The sequence below is a fragment of the Salvelinus sp. IW2-2015 genome, linkage group LG11 (genome assembly GCF_002910315.2).
Source record: "Salvelinus sp. IW2-2015 linkage group LG11, ASM291031v2, whole genome shotgun sequence".
Taxonomy (NCBI): domain Eukaryota; kingdom Metazoa; phylum Chordata; class Actinopteri; order Salmoniformes; family Salmonidae; genus Salvelinus; species Salvelinus sp. IW2-2015.
The window spans coordinates 32,279,383-32,302,863 of record NC_036851.1 but is presented as its reverse complement, the minus strand read 5'-3'; the positions used below and the strand labels follow the sequence as shown (position 1 = coordinate 32,302,863).

The following is a 23,481-nucleotide window of genomic DNA, read 5'->3' as shown; positions in this document are numbered from 1 at the left end:
CATTCTAATTGTTTTATACTGTTCAATTCAACTTCAACCAACGCTGTTGCATGTCAAATCAAATCAAACGTATTGGTCACATACACATATTAGCAAATGTTATTGCGGGTGTAGCAAAATGCTTGTGTTCCTAGCTCCAACAGTGCAGTAGTATCTAACAATTCACAACAATACAAAAATCTAAAAGTGAAATTATGAAATATATAAATATTAGGACGAGCAATGTCGGAGTGGTATTGACTAAAATACAGTAGAATAGAATAAAGTATATACATATGAAATGAGTAAAGCAGTAAGTAAACATTATAAAAGTCACTAGTGTTCCATTATTAAAGTGGCCAGTGATTCCATGTCTATGTATATAGGGCAGCAGCCTCTAAGGTGCAGGGTTGAGTAACCGGGTGGTAGCCGGCTAGTGATGGCTATTTAACAGTTTGATGGCCTTGAGATAGAAGCTGTTTTTCAGGCTCTCGGTCCCAGCTTTGATGCACCTGTACTGACCTCGCCTTCTGGATGATGGCGGGTGAACAGGCTATGGTTGTCATTGATTATCTTTTTGGCCTTCCTGTGACATCGGGTTCTGTAGGTGTCCTGGAGGGCAGGTAGTGTGCCCCTGGTGATGAGTTGGGCAGACCGCACCACCCTCTGGAGAGCCCAGCCGTTGCGGGCGGTGCAGTTGCCGTACCAGGCAATGATACAGCCCGACAGGATGCTCTCAATTGTGCATCTAAAAAAATCTGATGGTCTTAGGGGCCAAGCCGAATTGCGCCTTCTTCACCACACTGTCTGTGTAGGTGGACCATTTCAGATTGTCAGTGATGTGTACGCCGAGGAACTTGAAGCTTTCCACCTTCTCCACTGAGGTCCCGTTGATGTGGATACGGGTGTGCATCCTCTGCTGTTTCCTGAAGTCCACGATCAGCTCCTTTGTTTTGTTGACGTTGAGGTTATTTGCCTGGCACCACACTCACAGTGCCCTCACCTCCTCCCTGTAGGCTGTCTCGTCATTGTTGTTAATCAGGCTTACTGTTGTGTCGTCTGCAAACCTGATGATTGAGTTGGAGGCGTGCATGGCCACACAGTCATGGGTGAACAGGGAGTACAGGAGGGGGCTGAACACACACCCTTGTGGGGCCCCTGTGTTGAGTATCAGCAAAGTGGAGGGGTTGTTTCCTACCTTCACCACCTGGGGGCGGCCCGTCAGGAAGTCCAGGACCCAGTTGCACAGGGCGGGGTTCAGACTCAGGGCCCCAAGCRTAATGATGAGCTTGGAGTGTACCATGGTGTTGAAGGCTGAGCTATAGTCAATGAACAGCATTCTGACGTAGGTATTCTTCTTGTCCAGATGGGATAGGGCAGTGTGCAGTGCGATGGCAATTGCATCGTCTGTGGATCTATTGGGGCGGAAAGCAAATTGAAGTGGGTCTAAGGTGTCAGGTAAGGTGGAGGTGATATGATCCTTAACTAGACTCTCAAAGCACTTCATGATGACAGAAGTGAGTGCTACGGGGCGATAGTCATTTAGCTCAGTTATCCTTTGCTTTCTTGGGTACAAGAACAATGGTGTACATCTTGAAGCAAGTGGGGACAGCAGACTGGGATAGGGAGAGATTAAATATGTTCGTAAACACTCCAGCCAGCTTGTCTGCGCATACTCTGAGGACGCAGCTAGGGATGCCGTCTTGCGAGGGTTAACACGCTTAAATGTCTTATGAAGGTGTTTAGCTTGTCTGTGAGCAAGATGTCGGTGTCCGCGACGTGGCTCGTTTTCCCTTTGTAATCCGTGATTGTCTGTAGACCCTGCCACATATGTCTCGTGTCTGAGCCGTTGAATTGCGACTCCACTTTGTCGCTGTACTGACGTTTTGCATGTGCTGCATTGACCATGCAGACTGAAGGCAAGTGTCTCGTCGTCAAGCAACAACAAATGCGCTCCTTGAGTGATAGGGGGCACGGCAAGGTCTCTGTTGAAAGCGGCATGGAGAGAGAGAGAGAGCGGAGAGGGATGACTCAAGTAGCTGTCTAAACTATAAAAATTGACATTACACGTCATATCACATTTAACATTCAAATACCGTTATTTAAGGTAAAGTAAAAACCCAAACCTGTCCGTTCATCAATAGCAGTGTATAGTAAAATACGGTATACCACCCAGCCCTAAGTACGGTAGAGTGCAGCAGAGTACAGTACATTACATAATACTGTACACAGTACCTTAAAGAAAAGTAGAGTATAGTACAGTACGATACAGTACAGTACAGGGGAGTACAATACAGTAGAGCACAGTAGAGTACAGTAAAATAAATAAAAGTAAAGTATAGTGTGGTGTATTGTACCCTACTTTACTCTAATATACTTTACTCTACTGAACTATACTAAATTGTACTGAACTTTACTGAATTAAACTGTACTCTACTGTACTCAACTATTCTGAAAAAAACTACTATCCTGCACCGTATCATGCCATACCATACTGTACTGTACTTTACTGTACTGTGCTCTACTGTGCTGTTCAAACTTGTGAAACATCGCGTAGACAGCTATGATCATTTCAGATTTGTCTCTGGTCCGCACCGACCAAATGTTGACTTTCAAATAATACCCAGCATGCTTTGCAAGTGTCTAAGGCACTGCATCTCAGTGCAAGAGGCGTCACTACAGTACCTGGTTCGAATCCAGGCTGTATCACATCCGGCCGTGATTGGGAGTCCCCTAGGGCGGCGTACAATTGGCCCAGCGTCGTCCGGGTTTGGCTGGAGTATGTTGTCATTGTAAATAAGAATTAGTTCTTAACTATATTTGCCTAGTTAAATAAAAGTTACATTTAAAAAATATATTTAAAAAATTACATTTACATTTTGGTCACTCACTCTTATCCGGAGCGACTTAGTCAGTGCATTCAACTAAGATAGATAAAGCAACATATCACAGTCATAGCAAGAAAAAAAATGTGTAACCATTACTGAGAATGTTATTGTAGTTGAAATGGTCTGTTGGTTTATTCTATGGTTTAGACTTCATTAACATCATTGCTGCCAGTTTCAAAGCTTTTGAAAAGGCTAACAGTAAATGCATGTGACAGATGGGAGAAATTATCAATATTGTTCCAATCTTCAGTTGGCTCTATATTAAGAGGCTTGAAAGTTTTTAATTTTATATAATGCTTATTTCATTGAGAATGTACACTGCATTCAGAAGGTATTCTGACCCCTTGTCCTTTTCCACATTTTGTTACTTTACAGCCTTATTCTAAAATAATTAAATACAAATAAATCCTCATCAATATACACACAATGCCCCATAATGAAAAAGCGAAAACAATTTTAGACTTTTTTTGCAAATTTATTACAAATAAAAAACAAAAATACCTTATTTAAGTATTCAGACCCTTTGATATGAGACTCAAAATTTACCTCAGGTGCATACTGTTTCCATTGATCATCCTTGAGATGTTTCTACAACTTGATTGGCGTCCACCTGTGGTAAATTCAATTGATTGGACATGAGTTGAAAAGGGACACACCTGTCTATATGTAACAGTATAACTTTAAACCGTCCCCTCGCCCCGACACGGGCGCGAACCAGGGACCCTCTGCACACATCAACAACTGACACCCACGAAGCGTCGTTACCCATCGCTCCACAAAAGCCGCGGCCCTTGCAGAGCAAGGGGCAACACTACATCTAGGTTTCAGAGCAAGTGACGTAACGGATTGAAACGCTACTAGCGCYTACCCGCTAACTAGCTAGCCATTTCACATCCGTTACATATATAAGGTCCTTGTCACGACTTCCGCCGAGGTCGGTCCCTCTCCTTGTTCGGGCGGCGTTTGGCGGTCGACGTCACCGGTCTTCTAGCCACCGTCGATCCACCTTTCATTTTCKATTTGTTTTGTCTTGTTTTCCCGCACACCTGGTTTGCATTCCCTCATTACTCGTCTTGCATATAACCCTCTGTTTCCCCCCATGTCTGTGTGTGGAATTGTTATATGTAAATGTATGTGTACTCCAGGCTGGTTTGCGCCGGGTTATTGTAACCCATGTGTGTTTAGTTTTCTGAGTGCCGGGTTTTGTCCGCCTCAATAAAGGGCTCCGTTTGCTACCCATTTCTGCTCTCCTGCCCCTGACTTCCCTGCAGCCAGTTACGCACCTGTCTCTTATACACATCTAGATGTGTATAAGAGACAGGTTACGCACTCCATTACAGTCCTATAGTTGACAGTGCATGTCAGAGCAAATACCAAGCCATGAGGTCAAAGGATTTGTCCGTAGAACTCCAAGATAAGACTGTGTCGAAGAACAGATTTGGGGAAGGGTGCTCAGGACTTCAGACTGATGCGAAGGTTCACCTTCCAACAGGACAACGACCCTAAGCACACAGCCAAGACAATGCAGGAAAAAATGTGTTTTCAACATAATTTTACTTACTGGGAAGGTATTATTTCACTCAGTATCAACCTGCCGAAGCCGAAGTTCCGAGCCGAAGTCTACGCACGTTCATCTGTGATTGGTCGACTGTAGGGATTTTAAAATAAGTCTTTGTTGTCATTCAACGAGAGATGACTCGTTTTCATGCAATTGTTTTCATTGAGAAATACTGCACCAACATCTTAGTTAGATGTGAAATTGCTTGACTAAACGTCAAATTAATGACATATTTCTTGAGTTATTTTAGATTAATTCGGACTATTTTGAGCTACGGCGTCTCAAAATGGACAAACAGTACTATTGCTATCGTTTTTCAAGCGAAGGTCTTTTAAGGGAGTATGCGAGCACACTTGTTTGGTTCGGCTAGCCGAGTTTGGCTAGGCACCAGCTGAACTGAAGCATGCTGATGCCATGATTCTCTGTTCTGCAGCAACACACCTTGTACTCATAAGAAACACATGAAGAAGTCTATCACCTTGGAAACTTGATGCTTCTTCCTCATATTCTCAAGGTTTAGGGACAGATTTACTGGCTGGTCCAACTCAAGGTGTCAGAAAATAATTGCACCCCCCTCCCCAACATAAAAAATATTTTAACCTGACCCTCCTCTTGTCCTGTAAAATAAATTTAACACCCTCCCTCATAGAATTAACTCAAAATAATGTTTATCTTTTTAGGGACAGGGTGCAGTATTCTGAAATTCGGATGAATGACGTGCCCAAAGTAAACTGCCTGTTACTCAGGCCCAGAAGCTAGGATATGCATATAATTGGGAGTATTGGATAGAAAACACTCTGATGTTTCTAGACCTGTTAAAATAATGTCTGTGAGTGTAACAGAACTGATATGGCAGGTGGAAATCCGAGGAGAATTGGCACCCATTCAAATGGCTGTCTATGGGAAAATCAAAGGAATACCTCCCAGATTGCAGTTCCTAGGGCTTCCACTAGATGTCAACAGTCTTTAGAAAGAGTTTCAGGCTTATATTTTGAAAAATTAGCTAGAATCTGTAGTTTTACTAGGTGGCTCTCATTTTGACTGTAGTCTTGTCGCACGCGTGGATGAGGGCGTGCACTCCGTTATTTATCTCCGGTAATGAACATACTATTCTCCGTCTTAAATTGTATAGTTTATTTACATATTAGGGTACCTGAGGATTGATTAGAAACGTTGTTTGACTTGTTTGGATGAAGTTTATTGGTAACTTTTGGGATTCCTTTGTATGCATTTTGAACGACTTTGTGTGATGCCATATTTATAATTATAATTATATAAAATATATGCAACATTTTCTATGCCAATGCACCACACAACCAATAAACAAAGCATACCGACTTTGGGCACTTCGATATCATGGTTTGCGTTTTCAACACCACAATAAATAGACTGTCAATCTTGACAAACAGAAATTACATCCCTCCCTACCTTGTAGGCTTACCCAGTATCAAAGCTTGGCTTGACAATCTCTGAATGTTGTTAAACTTTTTGGGGTTTTGTAACATGTCTCTTTCCATTCGTCAATTGGCAGAATAAAGTCGGGGACTTATTTCCATTGTGGTCCCTATTTTTTACATATACAGTGCCTTCGGGAAAGTATTCAGACCCCTTGACTTTTTCCACATGTTGTTAGGTTACAGCATTATTCTAAAATTTATTAAATAGTTTCCCCCCCTCATCAATCTACACACAATAGCGCATAATGACAAAGCAAAAACAGGTTTTCCAAAATTTTTGCTAAATAAACAAAGAAAACCCCCCCCCCGGAAATATGACATTTACAAAAGTATTCAGACCGTTTACTCAGTACTTTGTTGATGCACCTTTGGCAGTGATTACAGCCTTGAGTCTTCTTGGGAATGACGCTACAAGCTTGGCACACCTGTATTTGGGGAGTTTCTCCCATTATTCTCTGCAGACAGGACTATAATAGCGCCAGGGGGGATGGCTGCCATTTTACGTGCTCCTAACCAACTGTGCTATTTTGTTCGTTTTTTCTTGTTGTTTGTAACTTATGTTTTTACTTATTTTGTACATAATGTTGCTCCTACCGTCTTTTATGACCGAAAATAACTTTAACGAGTCCAAAGCGAAGGATTTACTGTTTTCTCAGGAACGGGCCCAAATCCCTATCATTTGCATGAAGAAAAGATAGAGAAAAAGGCGGCGGAGGTCGGGCTGTCTTCTGAGAATTCGTAGGCGAGTGAGTAAACCCCCCACTGCCATCTGTTCTATTGGCCAACGTGCAATCATTGGAAAACAAAATGGATGATCTACGATCATCAAGATTATCCTACCAACAGGACATTAAAAACTGTAATATCTTATGTTTCATGAGTCGTGAGTTCATGAGTCGTGGCTGAACGACGACACGGATAATATAGAGCTGGGGGATTTTCCATGCATCGGCAGGACAGAGAAGCTACGTCTGGTAAGACGAGGGGTGGGGGTGTGTGTCTTTTTGTKAATAACAGCTTGTGCTAATATTAAAGAAGTCTCGAGGTATTGCTTGCCTGAGGTAGAGTACCTTATGATAAGCTGTAGACCACACTATCTACCAAGAGAGTTCTCATTAATATTATTCATGGTGTCTATTTACCATCACAAACCAATGTTGGCATTAAGAACGCACTCAACCAGCTGTATAAGGCCATAAGCAAACAAGAAAATGCTCATCCAGAGGCGGCGCTCTTAGTGGCCGGGGACTTTACTGTAGGCAAACTTAAATCCATTTTACCTAATTTCTACCAGCATGTCACATGTGCAACCAGAGAAGAAAAACAACTCTAGACCACCTTTACTCCACACACAGAGATCCATGCAAAGCTCTCCTTCGCCCTCCATTTGGCAAATCTGACCATAATTCTATCCTCCTGATTCCTGCTTACAAGCAAAAACTAAAGCAGGAAGTACCAGTGACTCGCTCAATACGGAAGTGGTCAGATGACACCTGGGGAAGGAACCAAAGGGAGTGACATACAGTTGAAGTCAGAAGTTTACATACACCTTAGCCAAATAAATTTAAACTCAGTATTTCACAATTCCTGACATTTAATCCTAGTAAAAATTCCCTGTCTTAGGTTAGTTAGGATCCCCACTTTATTTTAAGAATGTGAAATGTCAGAATAATAGTAGAGAATGATTTATTTCAGCTTTTATTTCTTTCATCACATTCCCAGTGGGTCAGAAAGTTACATACACTCAATTAGTATTTGGTAGCATTGCCTTTAAATTGTTTAACTTGGGTCAAACGTTACGTGTAGCCTTCCACAACCTTCCCACAATAAGTTGGGTGAATTTTGGCCTCCTCTTGATTCCTCCTGACAGAGCTGGTGTAACCGAGTCAGGTTTGAGGCCTCCTTGCTTGCACACGCTTTTTCAGTTCTGCCCACAATGTTCTATAGGATTGAGGTCAGGGCTTTGTGATGGCCACTCCAATACCTTAACTTTGTTGTCCTTAAGCCATTTTGCCACAACTTTGGAAGTATGCTTGGGGTCATTGTCCATTTGGAAGACCCATTTGTGACCAAGCTTTAACTTCCTGACTGATGTCTTGAGATGTTGCTTCAATATATCCACATCATTTTCCTGCCTCATGATGCCATGTATTTTGTGAAGTGCACCAGTCCCACCTGCAGCAAAGCACCCCCACAACATGATGCTGCTACCCCCGTGCTTCATGGTTGGGATGGTGTTCTTCGGCTTGCAAGCCTCCCCCTTTTTCCTCCAAACATAACTATGGTCATTATGGTCAAACAGTTCTATTTTGTTTCATCAGACCAGAGGACATTTCTCCAAAAAGTACGATCTTTCTCCCCATGTGCAGTTGCAAACTGTTGTCTGGCTTTTTTATGGCGGTTTTGGAGCAGTGGCTTTTTCCTTGCTGAGCGGTCTTTCAGGTTATGTCGATATAGGACTCATTTTACTGTGGATATAGATACTTTTGTACCCGTTTCCTCCAGCATCTTCACAAGGTCCTTTGCTGTTGTTCTGGGATTGATTTGCACTTTTCGCACCAAAGTACGTTCATCTCTAGGAGACAGAATGCGTCTCCTTCCTGAGCGGTATGACGGCTGCGTCGTCCCATGGTGTTTATACTTGCGTACTATTATTTGTACAGAAGACCGTAGTACCTTCAGGCGTTTGGAAATTGCTCCCAAGGATGAACCCGACTTGTGGAGGTCTACAATTATTTTTCTGAGGTCTTGGCTGATTTCTTTTGATTTTCCCATGATGTCAAACAAAGTTTGAGTTTGAAGGTAGGCCTTGAAATACATCCACAGTTACACCTCCAATTGACTCAAATTATGTCAATTAGCCTATCGGAAGCTTCTAAAGCCATGACATCATTTTCTGGAATTTTCCAAGCTGTTTAAAGGCACAGTCAACTTAGAGTATGTAAACTTCTGACCCACTGGAATTGTGATACAGTGAATTATAAGTGAAGTAATCTGTCTGTAAACAATTGTTTGAAAAATGACTTGTGACATGCACAAGGTAGATGTCCTAATCGAGTTGCCAAAACTATAGTTTGTTAAGAAGAAATTTGTGGAGTGGTTGAAAAACTAGTTTTAATGACTCCAACCTAAGTGTATGTAAACTTCCGACTTCAACTGTATATAGGGCAGGTAATCAAGGAGGTGATGGAGTCCAGTCGAGGACATTTAGAGACCTGTCCCGAAGCCACTCCTGCGTTGTCTTGGCTGTTTGCTTAGGGTCGTTGTCCTGTTGGAAGGTGAACCTTCCTCCCAGTCTAAGGTCCTGAGCACTCTGGAGCAGGTTTTCATCAAGGATCTCTCTGTACTTTGCTACATTCATCTTCGCCTCGATCCTGACTAGTCTCCCAGTCACTGCAGCTGAAAAACATCCCCAAAGAATGATGCTGCCACCACTATGCTTCCCCCGAAGGGATGTTGCCAGGTTTCCTCCAGATGTGACGCTTGGCATTCAGGCCAAAGAGTTCAATCTTGCTTCATCAGACTAGAGAATCTTGTCTTTGGGTGCCTTTTGGCAAACTCCAAGCGGGCTGTCATGTGCCTTTTACTGAGGAGTGGCTTCCGTCTGGCCACTCTACCATAAAGGCCTGATTGGTGGAGTACTGCAGAGATGGTTGTCCTTCTGGAAGGTTATCCCATCTCCACAGAGGAACTCTAGAGCTCATTCAGAGTGACCATCAGGTTCTTGGTCACCTCCCTGACCAAGTCCCTTCTCCCCCGATTGCTCAGTTTGGCCAGGTTGCCAGCTCTAGGAAGAGTCTTGGTGGTTCCAAACTTCTTCCATTTAAGAATGATGGAGGCCACTGTGTTCTTGGGGACCTTCAATGCTGCAGACATTTTTTGGTACCCTTCCCCAAACCTGTGCCTTGACACAATCCTGTCTCGGAGCTCTACAGACAATTCCTTGGACATCGTGGCTTGGTTTTTGCTCTGACATGCACTGTCAATTGTGGGATCTTATGTAGACAGTTGTGCCTTTCCAAATCTTGTCCAATCAATTGAATTTAGCACAGGTGGACTCCAATCCAGTTGTAGAAACATCTCAAGGATGATAAATGGAAACAGGATGCACCTGAGCTCAATTTCCAGTCTCATGGCAAATGGTCTGAATGCTTATGTAAATAAGGTATTTCTGTTTAATTTTTTTTATACATTGATAAAAATTACAAAAAACTGTTTTTGCTTTGTCTTTGTGTGGTATTGTGTGTAGATTGATGATGATTTAAGAAAAATGTAATCCATTTTAGAATAAGGCTGTAACGTAACAAAATGTGGTAAAAAGTCAAGGGGTCTGAATACTTTCTGAATGCACTGTACATATACAATTAAATAGATAGAGACGAAAAAATGCTCAACCTCCAGARGAATAGGAACTAGAGACAGAAAGGAGCACTGAAAAAAATGCTAAACGTAACAAAACGAACTGGCAACAGACAAACAGAGAACACAGGTATAAATACACTGGGGATAATGAGGAAGATGGGCGACACCTGAACAGGGGTGGAGACAAGCACAAAGACAGGTGAAACAGATCAGGGTGTGACAATGTTTACGTGCCCTTAAAAACAGCAATAACAAACTACAAAAACAGTATTCCTTGTGTTTCGAGGCTACTTTCCTAAAATCATAATTGGTCACCTCACGGTTCAGCTGTCAGGGATTTGAGCACTAAATATATAAGTTCATTGCATGCATAGGCCTATACAGTAGGCTTAGGTGTCCACTCTATGATATTAATATTTTAATATACAGTACCAGTCAAAAGTTTGGACACACTTACTCATTCAAGGGTTTTTATTTTTATTTTGTCTATTTTCTACATTGTAGAATAATAGTGAAGATCAAAACTATGAAATAACACATATGGGATCATGTAGTAACCAAAAGAGTGTTAAACAAATCAAAATATATTTTATATTTGAGATTCTTCAAAGTAGCCACCCTTTCTCTTGATGACAGCTTTGCAAACTCTTGGCATTCTCTCAACCAGCTTCATGAGGTAGTCACCTGGAATGCATTTAAATTAACAGGTGTGCCTTGTTAAAAGTTAATTTGTGGAATTTCTTTCCTTCTTAATGCGTTTGAGCCAATCAGTTGTGTTGTGACAAGGTAGGGGTGGAATGCAGAAGATAGCCCTATTTGGTAAAAGACCAAGTCCATATTATGGCAAGAAAAGCTCAAATAAGCAAAGAGAAACGACAGTTCATCATTACTTTAAGACATGAAGGTCAGTCAATGTGGAAAATTTCAAGAACTTTGAAAGTTTCTTCAAGTGCAGTCGCAAAAACCATCAAGCACTATGATGAAACTGGCTCTCATGAGGACCGCCACATCAAACGAAGACATAGAGTTACCTCTGCTGTAGAGGATAAGTTCATTAGAGTTACTAGCCTCAGAAATTGCTTCCCAAATAAATGCTTTGCGGAGTTCAAGTAACAGACACATCTCAACATCAACTGTTCAGATGTGACTGTGTGAATCAGGCATTCATGGTCGAATTGCTGCAAATAAACCATTACTAAAGGACACCAATAAGAAGAGACTTGCTTGGGCCAAGAAACACGAGCAATGAACATTAGACAGTAAAAATCTGTCCTTTGGTATGAGTAGTTCAAATTTGAGATTTTTGGTTCCAACCGCCGTGTCTTTGTGAGACGCAGAGTAGGTGAATGGATGATCTCCGCATGTGTGGTTCCCACCATGATGCATAGAGGAGGAGGTGTGATGGTGTGGGGGTGCTTTGCTGGTGACACTGTCTGTGATTTATTTAGAATTCAAGGCACGCTTAACCAGCATGGCTACCATAGTATTCTGCAGCGATACTCCATCCCATCTGGTTTGCGCTTAGTGGGACTATCATTTGTTTTTCAACAGACAATGACACAACACCCCTCCAGATTGTGTAAGGGCTATTTGACCAAGAAGGAGAGTGATGGAGTGCTGCATCAGATGACCTGGCCTCCACAATCACCTCAACCCTATTGAGATGGTTTGGGATGAGTTGGACTGCACAGTTAAGGAAAAGCAGCCAACAAGTGCTCAGCATATGTGGGAACTCCTTCAAGACTGTTGGAAAAGCATTCCAGGTGAAGTTGCTTGTGTCACGATCGTGTGGAGGAGAGACGGACCAAAACGCAGCTTGAGGAAAATAAGCCATCTTCTTTTAATTAAACGAACGAAGATGAACATGAAACGAAAACACTATTACAAACAAACAAAACAACAAATGATCGTGACGCTAAATAACGCAAGTGCCCAGACAAGCAACAAACGTTAAACAAGACAACTACCCACCAAAAGCCTACTGCCTATGCCTACCTTAAATATGGCTCCCAATCAGAGACAAATGAATGACAGCTGTCTCTGATTGAGACCCAATCTAGGCAGCCATAGACATAACTAGACAACCTCACAATTATCTATCCCATACACAATACAACACCCATAGACTAAACAAAACACACACAACATACAATGCCCACCCCAACTCACGCCCTGACCAACTAAACATAATCAAAATAACATAAAAATAGGTCAGGAACGTGACAGCTTGAGAGAATGCCAAGAGTGTGCAAAGCTGTCATCAAGACAAAGAGTGGCTTCTTTGAAGAATCTCAAATATAAAATATATTTTGATTTCTTTAACACTTTTTGGTTACTACATGATTCCATATGTGTTATTTCGTGGTTTTGATGTCTTCACTATTATTCTACAATGTAGAAACCATGAACGATAAAAACAAACTGGAATGAGTAGGTGTGTTCAAACTTTTGACTGGTACTGTATATATACAGTATATATATATACATATATGTAGAGAAGCTTAGGCCTAACCCCAGAGAGAGCGATAGAGACACGCTGACGCTGACATGCATTTATTTATGTCAGATGGCTACTGTGTCTGCTATACAGATATAGACATTCAGAAGGAGGCTAATTTGTTAATTTTCAATTATATTGTTAGATTATACGGTCCCTGGTTCGAATCCAGGCTGAATCACATCTGGCTGTGATTGGGAGTCCCATAGGGCGGCGCACAATTGGCCCAGCGTTGTCCGGGTTTGGCCGTCCGGGTAGGCTGTCATTGTAAATAAGAATTTGTTCTTAACTGACTTGCCTAGTTAAATAAAWAAAWATATTTTTTAAAATAGGAGTAACTCTGGTAGGCCTGAAACAGACTTCTTCTCCTCAAGTTCAACTGTCAGAGTCAGTTGGAGCACCGGGGCGCACTGCCTTCATATCATAGGCCTGCAATAGTGTCACGGCTCTCGTCGTAATGAGGATCGGACCAAAACGCAGCGTGGTAAGTGTTCATGATTTTATTTGATCACAAAACACTCGAACAAAATAAACAAGAGTGAAAACCAAAACAGTTCTGTAAAGTGCATAAACTATACAAAAAACAACTACCCACAACTAAGGTGGCAAAACAGGCTGCCTAAGTATGATTCCCAATCAGAGACAACGATCGACAGCTGCCTCTGATTGGGAACCACACTCTGCCAAACACAAAGAAATACAACAAATAGAATGCCCACCCCACATCACACCCTGACCTAACCAAATAGAGAAATAAAACGTCTCTCTCAGGTCAGGGCGTGACAAATAGCTAAAGCTTAATTATAGTCACCCCATACCAAACCTTCACAAATGTTTCTAACCTTTATTAGGGTAATATCAAAAGTAAGTCAAGCCATTGTTTATAGGGAAAATACGAGCAGAAAAGCGAATGCAAACCAGGTAAAAAACGCACTACCCTCCCCTGTGACCAATAAAAAGACACACAACTCTTCACAAAACAACAAAAAATGTTTGGACTACCKCTCCCCAGTAAATTTCGATCTGTCACTTACTCAGTCCAGAGTCTACCCATGTACTGTAGGTTAAGCATTATGTATTTTACTATTTTTGTTAGAATAAAAATATGATTTACCCGAAGTACCCACAAAAAAATGAAAATACTAAATGTTGATGTTGTCATTGTGTCTGGGCTCAGAGGACATGACTGGATCCACACAAAACAAAGTGTTCCTCTGAAATCTGTTCAGCTGCTGAGGAGATCTCGCCAATCCTAATTTCCAAAATAGGATTCAAACACAGATCACTCGATACCAGTCAGTGCACACTAGCCATGCGGGATAGAATTGCACCGTAGTTGCTCTGCCCTCGCCTCCCAGAATATCAATATAATATTCCATTACAGTGGAAATAAAGGGAAGAGACAGAGCGAGGAAACACATTCAGCTCTGCAGTGATAACCAAATGAGCTTTGTGATATAAGAACCTGAATAATAAATCCTTTTTTTGTTTTGGGATTTATTTGGACAAACTACTTTGTTGAACAACTTTAAAATGTCTTACATAATCACATTGATGATATCACTTATGTATATCTACCATTACAGTAACAGTAAATTAAGGACATCAACAGTGAAAGAGAAGAGGATGGTGATAAGGAGTGGGTGTCACGTTCCTGACCTGTTTTATGTTATTTTTTGTATGTGTTTAGTTGGTCAGGGCGTGAGTTGGGGTGAGCATTATATGTTTTGTGTTTCTTGTTTAGGTCACTTGAAATTAGCCTTATATGGTTCTCAATCAGAGACAGGTGTTTGACGTTTTCCTCTGATTGAGAACCATATATAGGTTGGCTGTTTCACACTYTTTGTTTGTGGGTGGTTGTCTTCCGTGTCAGTGTATGTTCGCACCACACGGGACTGTTTCGTATGTAGTCTGTTCCTGTTCGTGTTCCTGTTCGTGCGTTCTTCATGTTTTATGTAAGTTCTCTCGTTCAGGTCTGTCTACGTCGTTTTGTTGTTTTGTAAAATTATCAAGTGTTCTTCGTGTGTTTAGTTTCMTCTTGTTAATAAAAATATCATGTCATCATACCTCGCTGCAAATTGGTCTTCCGATCCCTCTCTCCTCTCCTCGTCCGAGGAGGAGGAAGAATTAGAGTTTCGTTACAGTGGGACAGAGCAACAGGAGGAGATGTACTGATAAATCAAGAGAGGAAAAGTGGAGAAAGAATTGCAGGGAGTGGACACAGCATCCTACAGAGGATACACTGTATCAGCTGTCAAGGTGAGGAGAGGGAGGTGGGCTTGGCGATGGAGCCATCTTTAGAGATAGAGGCATTAACGTGGGAGACAGTTTGGCCTCCTGCCATGTGCTACGGATAAAAGGGAGGGGCAGATGGGAAATGAGAGAGAGAGAGAGAGAGAGAAAGAAAACACAGGGAGGGAGGAGGGCCTGCTACTGTAGGCCGGGGTGTGGCCTAAGACTGCATGTATGTTGAGGAGTGATGGATAGAGGAAGGAGGCAGGGGATCTGGAGACTAGAAAAGAGGGAGGGAGGGTGGGGGTGAGGAGGAGCTGTTTGCAGAGAGGCAGCGGGGGTGGGGGTGAGGAGGATGGGATGTCGTGTGTATAAAAGCTCCGGCACTCCTCAGTCGGACGTCCTGTTGCTTCACTCCCTGCTCCGAGGCACCTTTGGCTCCAACAAAGAGAGACAGCAAGAAGGAGAGCTTGACAGATAGATAGTAAAAATTTGATAGTTAGCAGAATTAGAGACCACCAAACCTCAACCATGAGCCACCCTTCAATGATCCACCACTCAGGCCGCGCCTCCACTTCTTATCGCCGCACGTTCGGGGTACCCAACCCTATCTCCATGTCCTCCTACTCTCCTTCCTACTCGTCTGTCAACTCCCGCAAGCCAATGTCCAGTGGGCGCTACATGCGCTCCATGTCGCCCGTGGTGTCCTCTCGCTCCTCCAACTACCACCACCAGCAGCGGCAGCGCTCTGGCACCCAGCTGCCCCGTCTCACCTACGAAAAGGTTGACTTCCAGCTGGCTGATGCGGTCAACGCCGAGTTCCTGGCCACCCGCAGCAACGAGAAGGTGGAGCTGCAGGACCTCAACGACCGCTTCGCCAGCTTCATTGACAAGGTGCACTACCTGGAGCAGCAGAACAGCGGGCTGCAGCAAGAGCTGAGCCAGTTCAAGGGCCAGCTGCAGGAGGGAAAGCCCAACCGGGCCACCGAGCTCTTCCAGGAGGAGTTGAGGGAGCTGAGGCGCCAGCTGGACCACGTGGGCAAGGAGAGGGACCAGTACCAGGTTGAGAGGGACAACCTGGCCGAAGACATGAACCTCCTCAAACAGAGGTGGGTGACACAGAGGAGGGAGAGGGAGGTTAGTATGGGGTGGGGTATGGAGGATGTTTGGGTAGATTTGGGAAGTGAGGGTTAGGGTAAGGAAGGTGGGGGGTTATAGTTGTGGATGTACATGAGTGACGCAGATACATTTTGGGTGGTAGTGGTGTTTGGAAAGGGGGGTGTAACAATTGGAAGTGTATTTTAGAAAGTTGGCAGAGGTGGCAGGGGACTGGCTGTTTTTGGGCTTTGATGTTGATTGACACATTCCGGGCAGAGCCTGTCAGGGAGGGGACATGGGCAGGGCGTATGACTGTGGACAGTCTGTGACTTTCACCACATCACCACCACTCTCCCCTCAGCAGTGGTTGTCTAGCTGGGGCGTGGCACTTTGGAAGGACGGAAACAAAAGCACCGCAGCATACTACCACACTGTGGTTTACTGCAGTGTGTGTGTGTGTGTGTGTGTGTGTGTGTGCATGCTGAATGTCATGGCAATGGACAGGATCCAACAAAGAAACAAGATGAAGTGCTTCAGCATATCATAACCAAGCAACGAATGGGACACCAAGGAAAACAATGCATTGGATACAGTAGCAGAACATTTGTACATTAGCCAAACATGTCTACATTAGTAGTATTTACAAACTTTCCCTGAACATCTCAGCATTTGTTGAGCATCTGCAGATTATTTTATTAAATCTGTTTTATTAAATCAAGAAATGTAGTTAAAAGGAAGATGAAACTTCCTGCATGCATTGGATGTAAATATGGACACAGTACATTTGATTTGAAATGATGTTGCAGTTCTGTCAGCCCTTTCATACCAAACCACAATGCTTTGCTTTGAAACTTAAATTTGAGAAAATTCAAACAACTAGTTATGGGAAACAGTATTGTTCCCCATTTGAGTTAGATTATCGGAAAAATTTCTGTAGACATACTAGTTACATATTAGTCCACAAACACTCCCCATGTCTATTCCCGGCCCTAAAGAGAGAGAGAGAGATGACAGAAGAGGAGGATGGATAGACTGCGCACAGGGTGGCGCCAGGAAAAAAGTAGGGAGGGGGATAAGAGAGGGAGGGGGCATAAGAGGAGGAAGAGGAGGAAGAAGAGGAGGAGAGGTGGGGAGAGGCTGTGTAGGCGCAGAGAAAAATAGCATCTGGTTAAATCAATGTGATTGAATAGGAGTGGCTCCATTATGGGTGGGTGTTAGTGTCTCTTTGTGTTGATGGGGCGGTGCCAGGGGACACCATTGGGAAAAAAGGAACCCTGTGACACAGCATGAATTAAAGATGAGATGAGGCAGCAAACCCCCACATCCAGTACATGCAGTTTTATTAAATGAAACATTTAATTAAAAGGAAGATGAAAGTCCCTGCATGCATGGAATTTAAATATAGACACAATAACACAAGTAATTCGAAATTACGCTGCAGTTCCATCAGCCCTTTCAAACCAAATCACAATATTTAGCTATGAAAGTTAACATTTAGAAGAATCAGACAACCAGTTATGGGAAACAGTATTTTCCCCCACTAGTGTTACTTAGATTATCGGAACAATTTCTGTAGACACACACTAGCTACATGTAAATACACATACACATCCCTGACCCAGAGAGAGAGAGAGAGAGAGAGAGAGATAGATGACAGAAGAGGGTGGATAGACTGTGCACAAGGTGGAGCCAGGAAAGAAGTAGGGAGAGTGATGAGAGAGGGAGGAGGCGGAAGAGAAGGAAGAGGAGGAGGGGTCGGGAAATGGAGTGTAGGCGGGGAGAAAATTGTATCTGGAAAAATCTATGTGACTCAATGAAAGTGGCTCCATTAGGGGGTGGGTGTTCAGTGTCTCCTTGTGCTGATGGGACAGTGCCAGGGACCCCATTAGGAAAAAAGGACCCCTGCAACACGGCATGAATTAAAGATGAGATGAGGCAGCATAAAGTATATTTCACGTTTGGGAAAGGGAAGGCTTAGTCAGACCAGTCAGTATACTATAGGCTTACATAGTTTTATCTTTGGCGGCAGAATGCCCAGAGCTATCAGGATTAAAGCAGGGTGTGTGCAGTCCACATGACCTCTAACAAGTGATTTGCCAAAATTTGTTTGGAGTAGCATCTGCTGACCCCATTGGATACGCTAACCCTAACCCTTTTACAGGACTTGTGAATTACCAAATTGATCCAGAGGCTTCTTTTGCCAGCTGATGCTTCTTCCAGAGGAGGCCTATGATACCCAGTCAGACATATTTGGTCTGTTTCCCAAATTACACCCTATTCCCTATCTAATGCTCTACTCTTGATCAGAGCCATATAGGGGATGCACTATATAGGGAATAGTGTGCCATTTGGGATGACACCTTGGATAGCACTTATGCAATTAGCACTGTGTTCAGCCCTGTCCCAATGCTTCAGCTTCCTTTGTCCAGAGCAGGACTTAACCTAGACTAAAGCCCAAGCATTGTAAACGATATAAAACAGTTATTAAGTGCCATAAAGAGATACAGAGGATGTGTGTTTATTAACTACAAAATATATTGTCTTATATATTTCATGTAATGTATATATTTTTTCCATTAATGTATTTATTTATTCTAAGGAGTCCCCTAAATAGATAACATGAAATTACAACAGTAGGCCTATGCGTGATTGTAAGATATATGTTCTCCTTGTATGTGTGACCACACCCTAACCCCCCACCCTCTTCATACAGGCTGGATGAGGAAAATCAGAAGAGGGCTGAGGCTGAGAGTAACCTGATTGTCTTCCGCAAAGTAAACACACCCTAGACTCAAACCATCACACTGTACACCAAATCAATATTTTGGGCAGCGAGTCGATAGTTGACTGTAAAAGTCTGATTGAATCACACACCAGTTATGATGTCAGGGCCCAACCCAAAGCATATTTTTCCTCATAGCCCTGCATAACAGTGACATCTTCTGGTTCGCTGAGATAGAGCTGATTATTATGATAACATGGCAGCTCTGAGAACCCGGAAATCAGGGGTATATTCACTAAGAACCAAACAGAAACAAACAGGCTGAAACGGTTAGGAACTAATCTGAACTTCTCCAATAAGAAATGCTTGTTTTCATTGCAAAACATTATTCTACGGTTTACAACAGTGTGCACGAATGAATACAACCCAGGATACTTCCCACTGTGCACACACTGGTTGAATCAACATTGTTTCCACGTCATTGCAATGAAATTACGTTGAACCAACGTGGAATAGACGTTGAATTGACGTCTGTGCCCAGTGGGTTATAACAATGACAAAACACAATATTGATAGCACTGCATTGTTGATATATTACCATATGCAACCTACCCACTGTTCAGTGTTATCTAACCAAGACAAAAACATTTGTTTACCTGTTTGGGGGTTGATGAATTACTTACTAATAGTACTTTGATCTAAAACCAGGATGTGGATGATGCAACTCTGTCTCGCCTGGAGCTGGAGAGGAAGATCGAGTCTCTGATGGATGAGATTGAGTTCCTCAAAAAGCTGCATGAAGAGGTAGATGCCGCTGCTGAGATGGTCGAGCACAAATCATGATCTTTGTGATGGATAACAATCAAACTGTAGTCCTGATGGTCATGTTATGGTCCTGGTGTATTACCTGTAATTTGGTATGCTGATCTGCTCCTACTTGCATTTATTTTTGTACATATTTTTGTGAATAGTTCACTAAAGTTGATTTGCATCATACCTATCTGGATTGTACCTGCCATTTAGAGGCCTTTTTTCCCACTAAACCTCTCACTTGCTCTGCGGTCTTTTCAGGAGATCCAGGACGTGCAGGTGAGTGTCCAGACCCAGCAGATGAAGATGGAGGTGGAACAGACTGCCAGGCCTGACCTGGCTGCTGCCCTCAAGGACATCAGGGCCCAGTACGAGAACATCGCCTCCAAGAACATGCATGAGTCTGAGGAGTGGTACAAGTCCAAGGTGAGGGGGGAACAATACACAGACACACACACACACTCATGCATGCACACACGCAGAGTAACACCTGTCCTTATTTGTGTGTTCTTTCTGTGCTACCGAAGTTTGCTGACCTGACGGACTCTGCCAAACGTAACACTGATGCTCTGAGGCAGGCCAAGCAGGAGCAAAATGAGCACAGGAGGCAGATGCAGTCCCTCAACTGTGAGATCGATGCACTGAAGAGCACGGTGAGGCCTCACAGAACCTTCCTATTTATCTGTAATCACCCCCAGTTTACACTGGCTGAGTGAGGAACTAGAGTACATTGATCTCAGGCTTAGCCCAAAATGGCTGCCAGCCATGAATCACCCAAGTGGGTCATGCATGTAAGTAGAGGATGATGCGAGTGAGAAAAATCACTCATAATTTCCTCCCCCAAAAATCTCCCACAGAATCTTCCCAAAACAATTGTCCTCATATGTACAGTATGTGTGTATTTTTCAGAACGAGGCTCTGCTGAGGCAGATGCGTGAGATGGAAGGCCAGTTTGGCATGGAGGCCAATAACTACCAGGACAACGTGGGTCGCCTGGAGGAGGAGATACACCACCTAAAGGACGAGATGGCCCGCCACCTGAGGGAGTACCAGGACCTGCTCAATGTCAAGATGGCCCTGGACATAGAGATCGCCACTTACCGCAAGCTGCTGGAGGGAGAGGAGAGCAGGTGAGGAGGATAAGGGTTAGGACATCCTTACTTGTGTTTGATTATGAACATGTTGCTGAGATAACATCCTATTGCTTAATTTCTCTTTAGGATTATTGTTCCCATGCATCCCTCCCAGTACGGCCGTAGTGGTGATAGGGGTGAGATACATCATATTGCCAATAATACTAGTATTTTTTTCTCTCTCTTCTACTATTACTTTATTTCCTTCTCCAAGCAAATACACAGATACTTGTCAGTATCATCTTTAGATTTAACATGTTCATAATTTATTAAATTGATATAAATGATCATGCACTGTATCAATGTTACTAAATCGGACTTATCCCCTCATAGCCTATGACCACACCCCAGACACCCCTAAAAGGAAGCCTGTGGTGATTAAGACAGTGGAGACTCGTGATGGAGAGGTAAACATTCTAAACATTTCCTGGTATCAAGAAAATGTGTTCCATACTTTCCATATCTCCATGATGATATTTACTATACCGTGTAATTTCACTATACATCACTTGCTGTAAGTGATGTAATTTGACTGAGGTCTGTTTCGCTTCTTCTATTCCTCCAGGTGGTGAAGGAGTCAAAGACGGAGAAGGAGAGGAGCGAGATGGATGGCAGCCATGGCAGGAATGACAGGGACCATGATAGAAATGGCAGGGATGACTAGAATAGTTAGGTACCAATCGCCTGTTCCACATTTAGATGTAACAATACAACACAAAAGATGGAAACAAGAAAAGCAAGAAGTAAAATAAATAGTTTAAAGCTCCTTAATTGCTTCTCACCTTTCACCCTTTAACAGATATTTTCTGTTGAGCAGAGTGCCTGTAGTAGATATTTGTGCAATGTTAAAACTTTAAGAAATCTCTTAGATAGCAAACTTAGTCACAGGATGTGACCGTGGGGTTACTTTTAATAACCGATCATTCCTCATTGAAGAAAAAAGACAAAGAGAGCCTTACATGAGCATACACAGACACGATAGTGCTATCAAGCAGTGAATGAACGCAAACTTGAGTAGCTCCTGCTGCAAATCAAACATTTTTATTGATACATCACTTGAGGCCTTAATTTACATTGAAATCCCTTACATAACATGTTTTGTAGCTGAACTTATCGTTCACCAAGGGGAAATAGAAAGTGGCATAACAAAGCAACAGGGTTTTAGTGACCCCTCCACAGAAAAAGTTTTTCTCTGACATTCTCTCCAGTAGAAGGACACAATCTGATGTAGCTTTGAGAGACAGTGGACATCAATAAGGAACCGTTTGAAAGGGAAAATGTCTCGGTATAGCGGGACCACCAATGGGATTGATGGTAGAATACTGCACTTGCTGCACCACATACTCTGCACATTGCACTCTGCTCAAAATACAAAACCCTGACAGGGAAATGTGCTATGCGAACATATGAGAATGTGTGTTTCTGACAGCTATAGAGAATTAAAAACAATACAAATGCAATTAAAGTCAAATGGAACAGAGCTATGGAGTTTGTCTTGTCATTCATGTGTATTCCTCTCATATTACTACCCATGGGCAGCTCCAAGGAGGGGCGAAACAGTGCTGAAGCCCCCTCTAGAATAGGCCCCCCCAATAAAGATTTTATTAGTACATCCACACGTCTTCACTGACATTTTCAACCTCTCCCTGACCCAGTCTGTAATACCTACATATTTCAAGCAGACCACCATAGTCTCTGTGCCCAAGAACACCAAGGTAACCTGTCTAAATGACTATCGACCCGTAGCACTCACGTCTGTAGCCATGAAGTGTTTTGAAATGCTGGTCATGGCTCACATCATCACCATCCTCGTAGACACCCTAGACCCACTCCAATACGTATACCGCCCCAATAGATCCACAGATGACACAATCTCTATTGCACTCCACACTGCCCTTTCCCARCTGGACAAATGGAACACCTATTTGAGAATGTTGTTCCTTGACTATAACTCAGCATTCAACACCATAGTGCCCTTCAAATGCATCACTAAACTAAGAACCCTGGGACTTAACAGACTCACACATACACTGACACTTCAACACACACATACACTCACACAATACATAAACTCTCACACACACAAAACACACATGCACATGCATATTGTAGTCTCTCTCTCTCACACACACGCACACACACACTTTCACATATGCTGCTGCTACTCTGTTTATTATCTATCCTTATTGCGTAGTCACTTTTACCCATACCTACATGTACATACAGTGCATTCAGAAAGTATTCAGACCTCTTGACATTTTCCACATTTTGTTACATTACAGCCTTATTCTAAAATTCATTAAATAAAACATTTTCTTCATCAATCTACACACAATACCACATAATGACAAAGCGAAAAAAGTTTTGGGGAAATGTTTGCAAATGTATTACAAATAAAAAAAACTGAAATACCTTATTTACATAAGTATTCAGACACTTTGCTATGAGACTTGAAATTGAGTTCAGGTGCATCCTGTTTCCATTGATCATCCTTGAGATGTTTCTACAACTTGATTGTGGTCAATTCAATACATTGTATAAGGGCACAAAGCGAGACCCAAATGCAGACACAGGAGGCAGATGGTTGAGCTCCGATATTTATTATAGTAGAAGGGGGTAGGCAAAAGGCAGGTTGGGTACAGGCGATAGTTCATAAACCAGGTCTGTACAAGACGATAGGCAGGCTCGAGGTCAGGGCAGGCAAGGGTTCAGTAACCAGGTCAGAGTTCAAACGGTACAAGACGA

At 42.8% G+C, this 23,481-nt stretch overlaps 1 protein-coding gene across 1 annotated transcript; it reads left to right on the top strand.

The window, feature by feature from the left end:
• The first annotated feature begins 15,415 nt into the window (after positions 1-15,415).
• On the top strand, positions 15,416-21,652 carry LOC111970200 (plasticin). The gene is made up of 9 exons (XM_023996791.2): positions 15,416-16,082; positions 18,785-18,845; positions 19,502-19,597; positions 19,865-20,029; positions 20,131-20,256; positions 20,513-20,733; positions 20,824-20,873; positions 21,070-21,143; positions 21,302-21,652. The coding sequence occupies exons 1-9, from the start codon at positions 15,505-15,507 to the stop codon at positions 21,398-21,400; spliced, it is 1,470 nt and encodes a 489-aa protein (XP_023852559.1). The 5' UTR covers positions 15,416-15,504; the 3' UTR covers positions 21,401-21,652.
• The last annotated feature ends 1,829 nt before the right edge of the window (positions 21,653-23,481 follow it).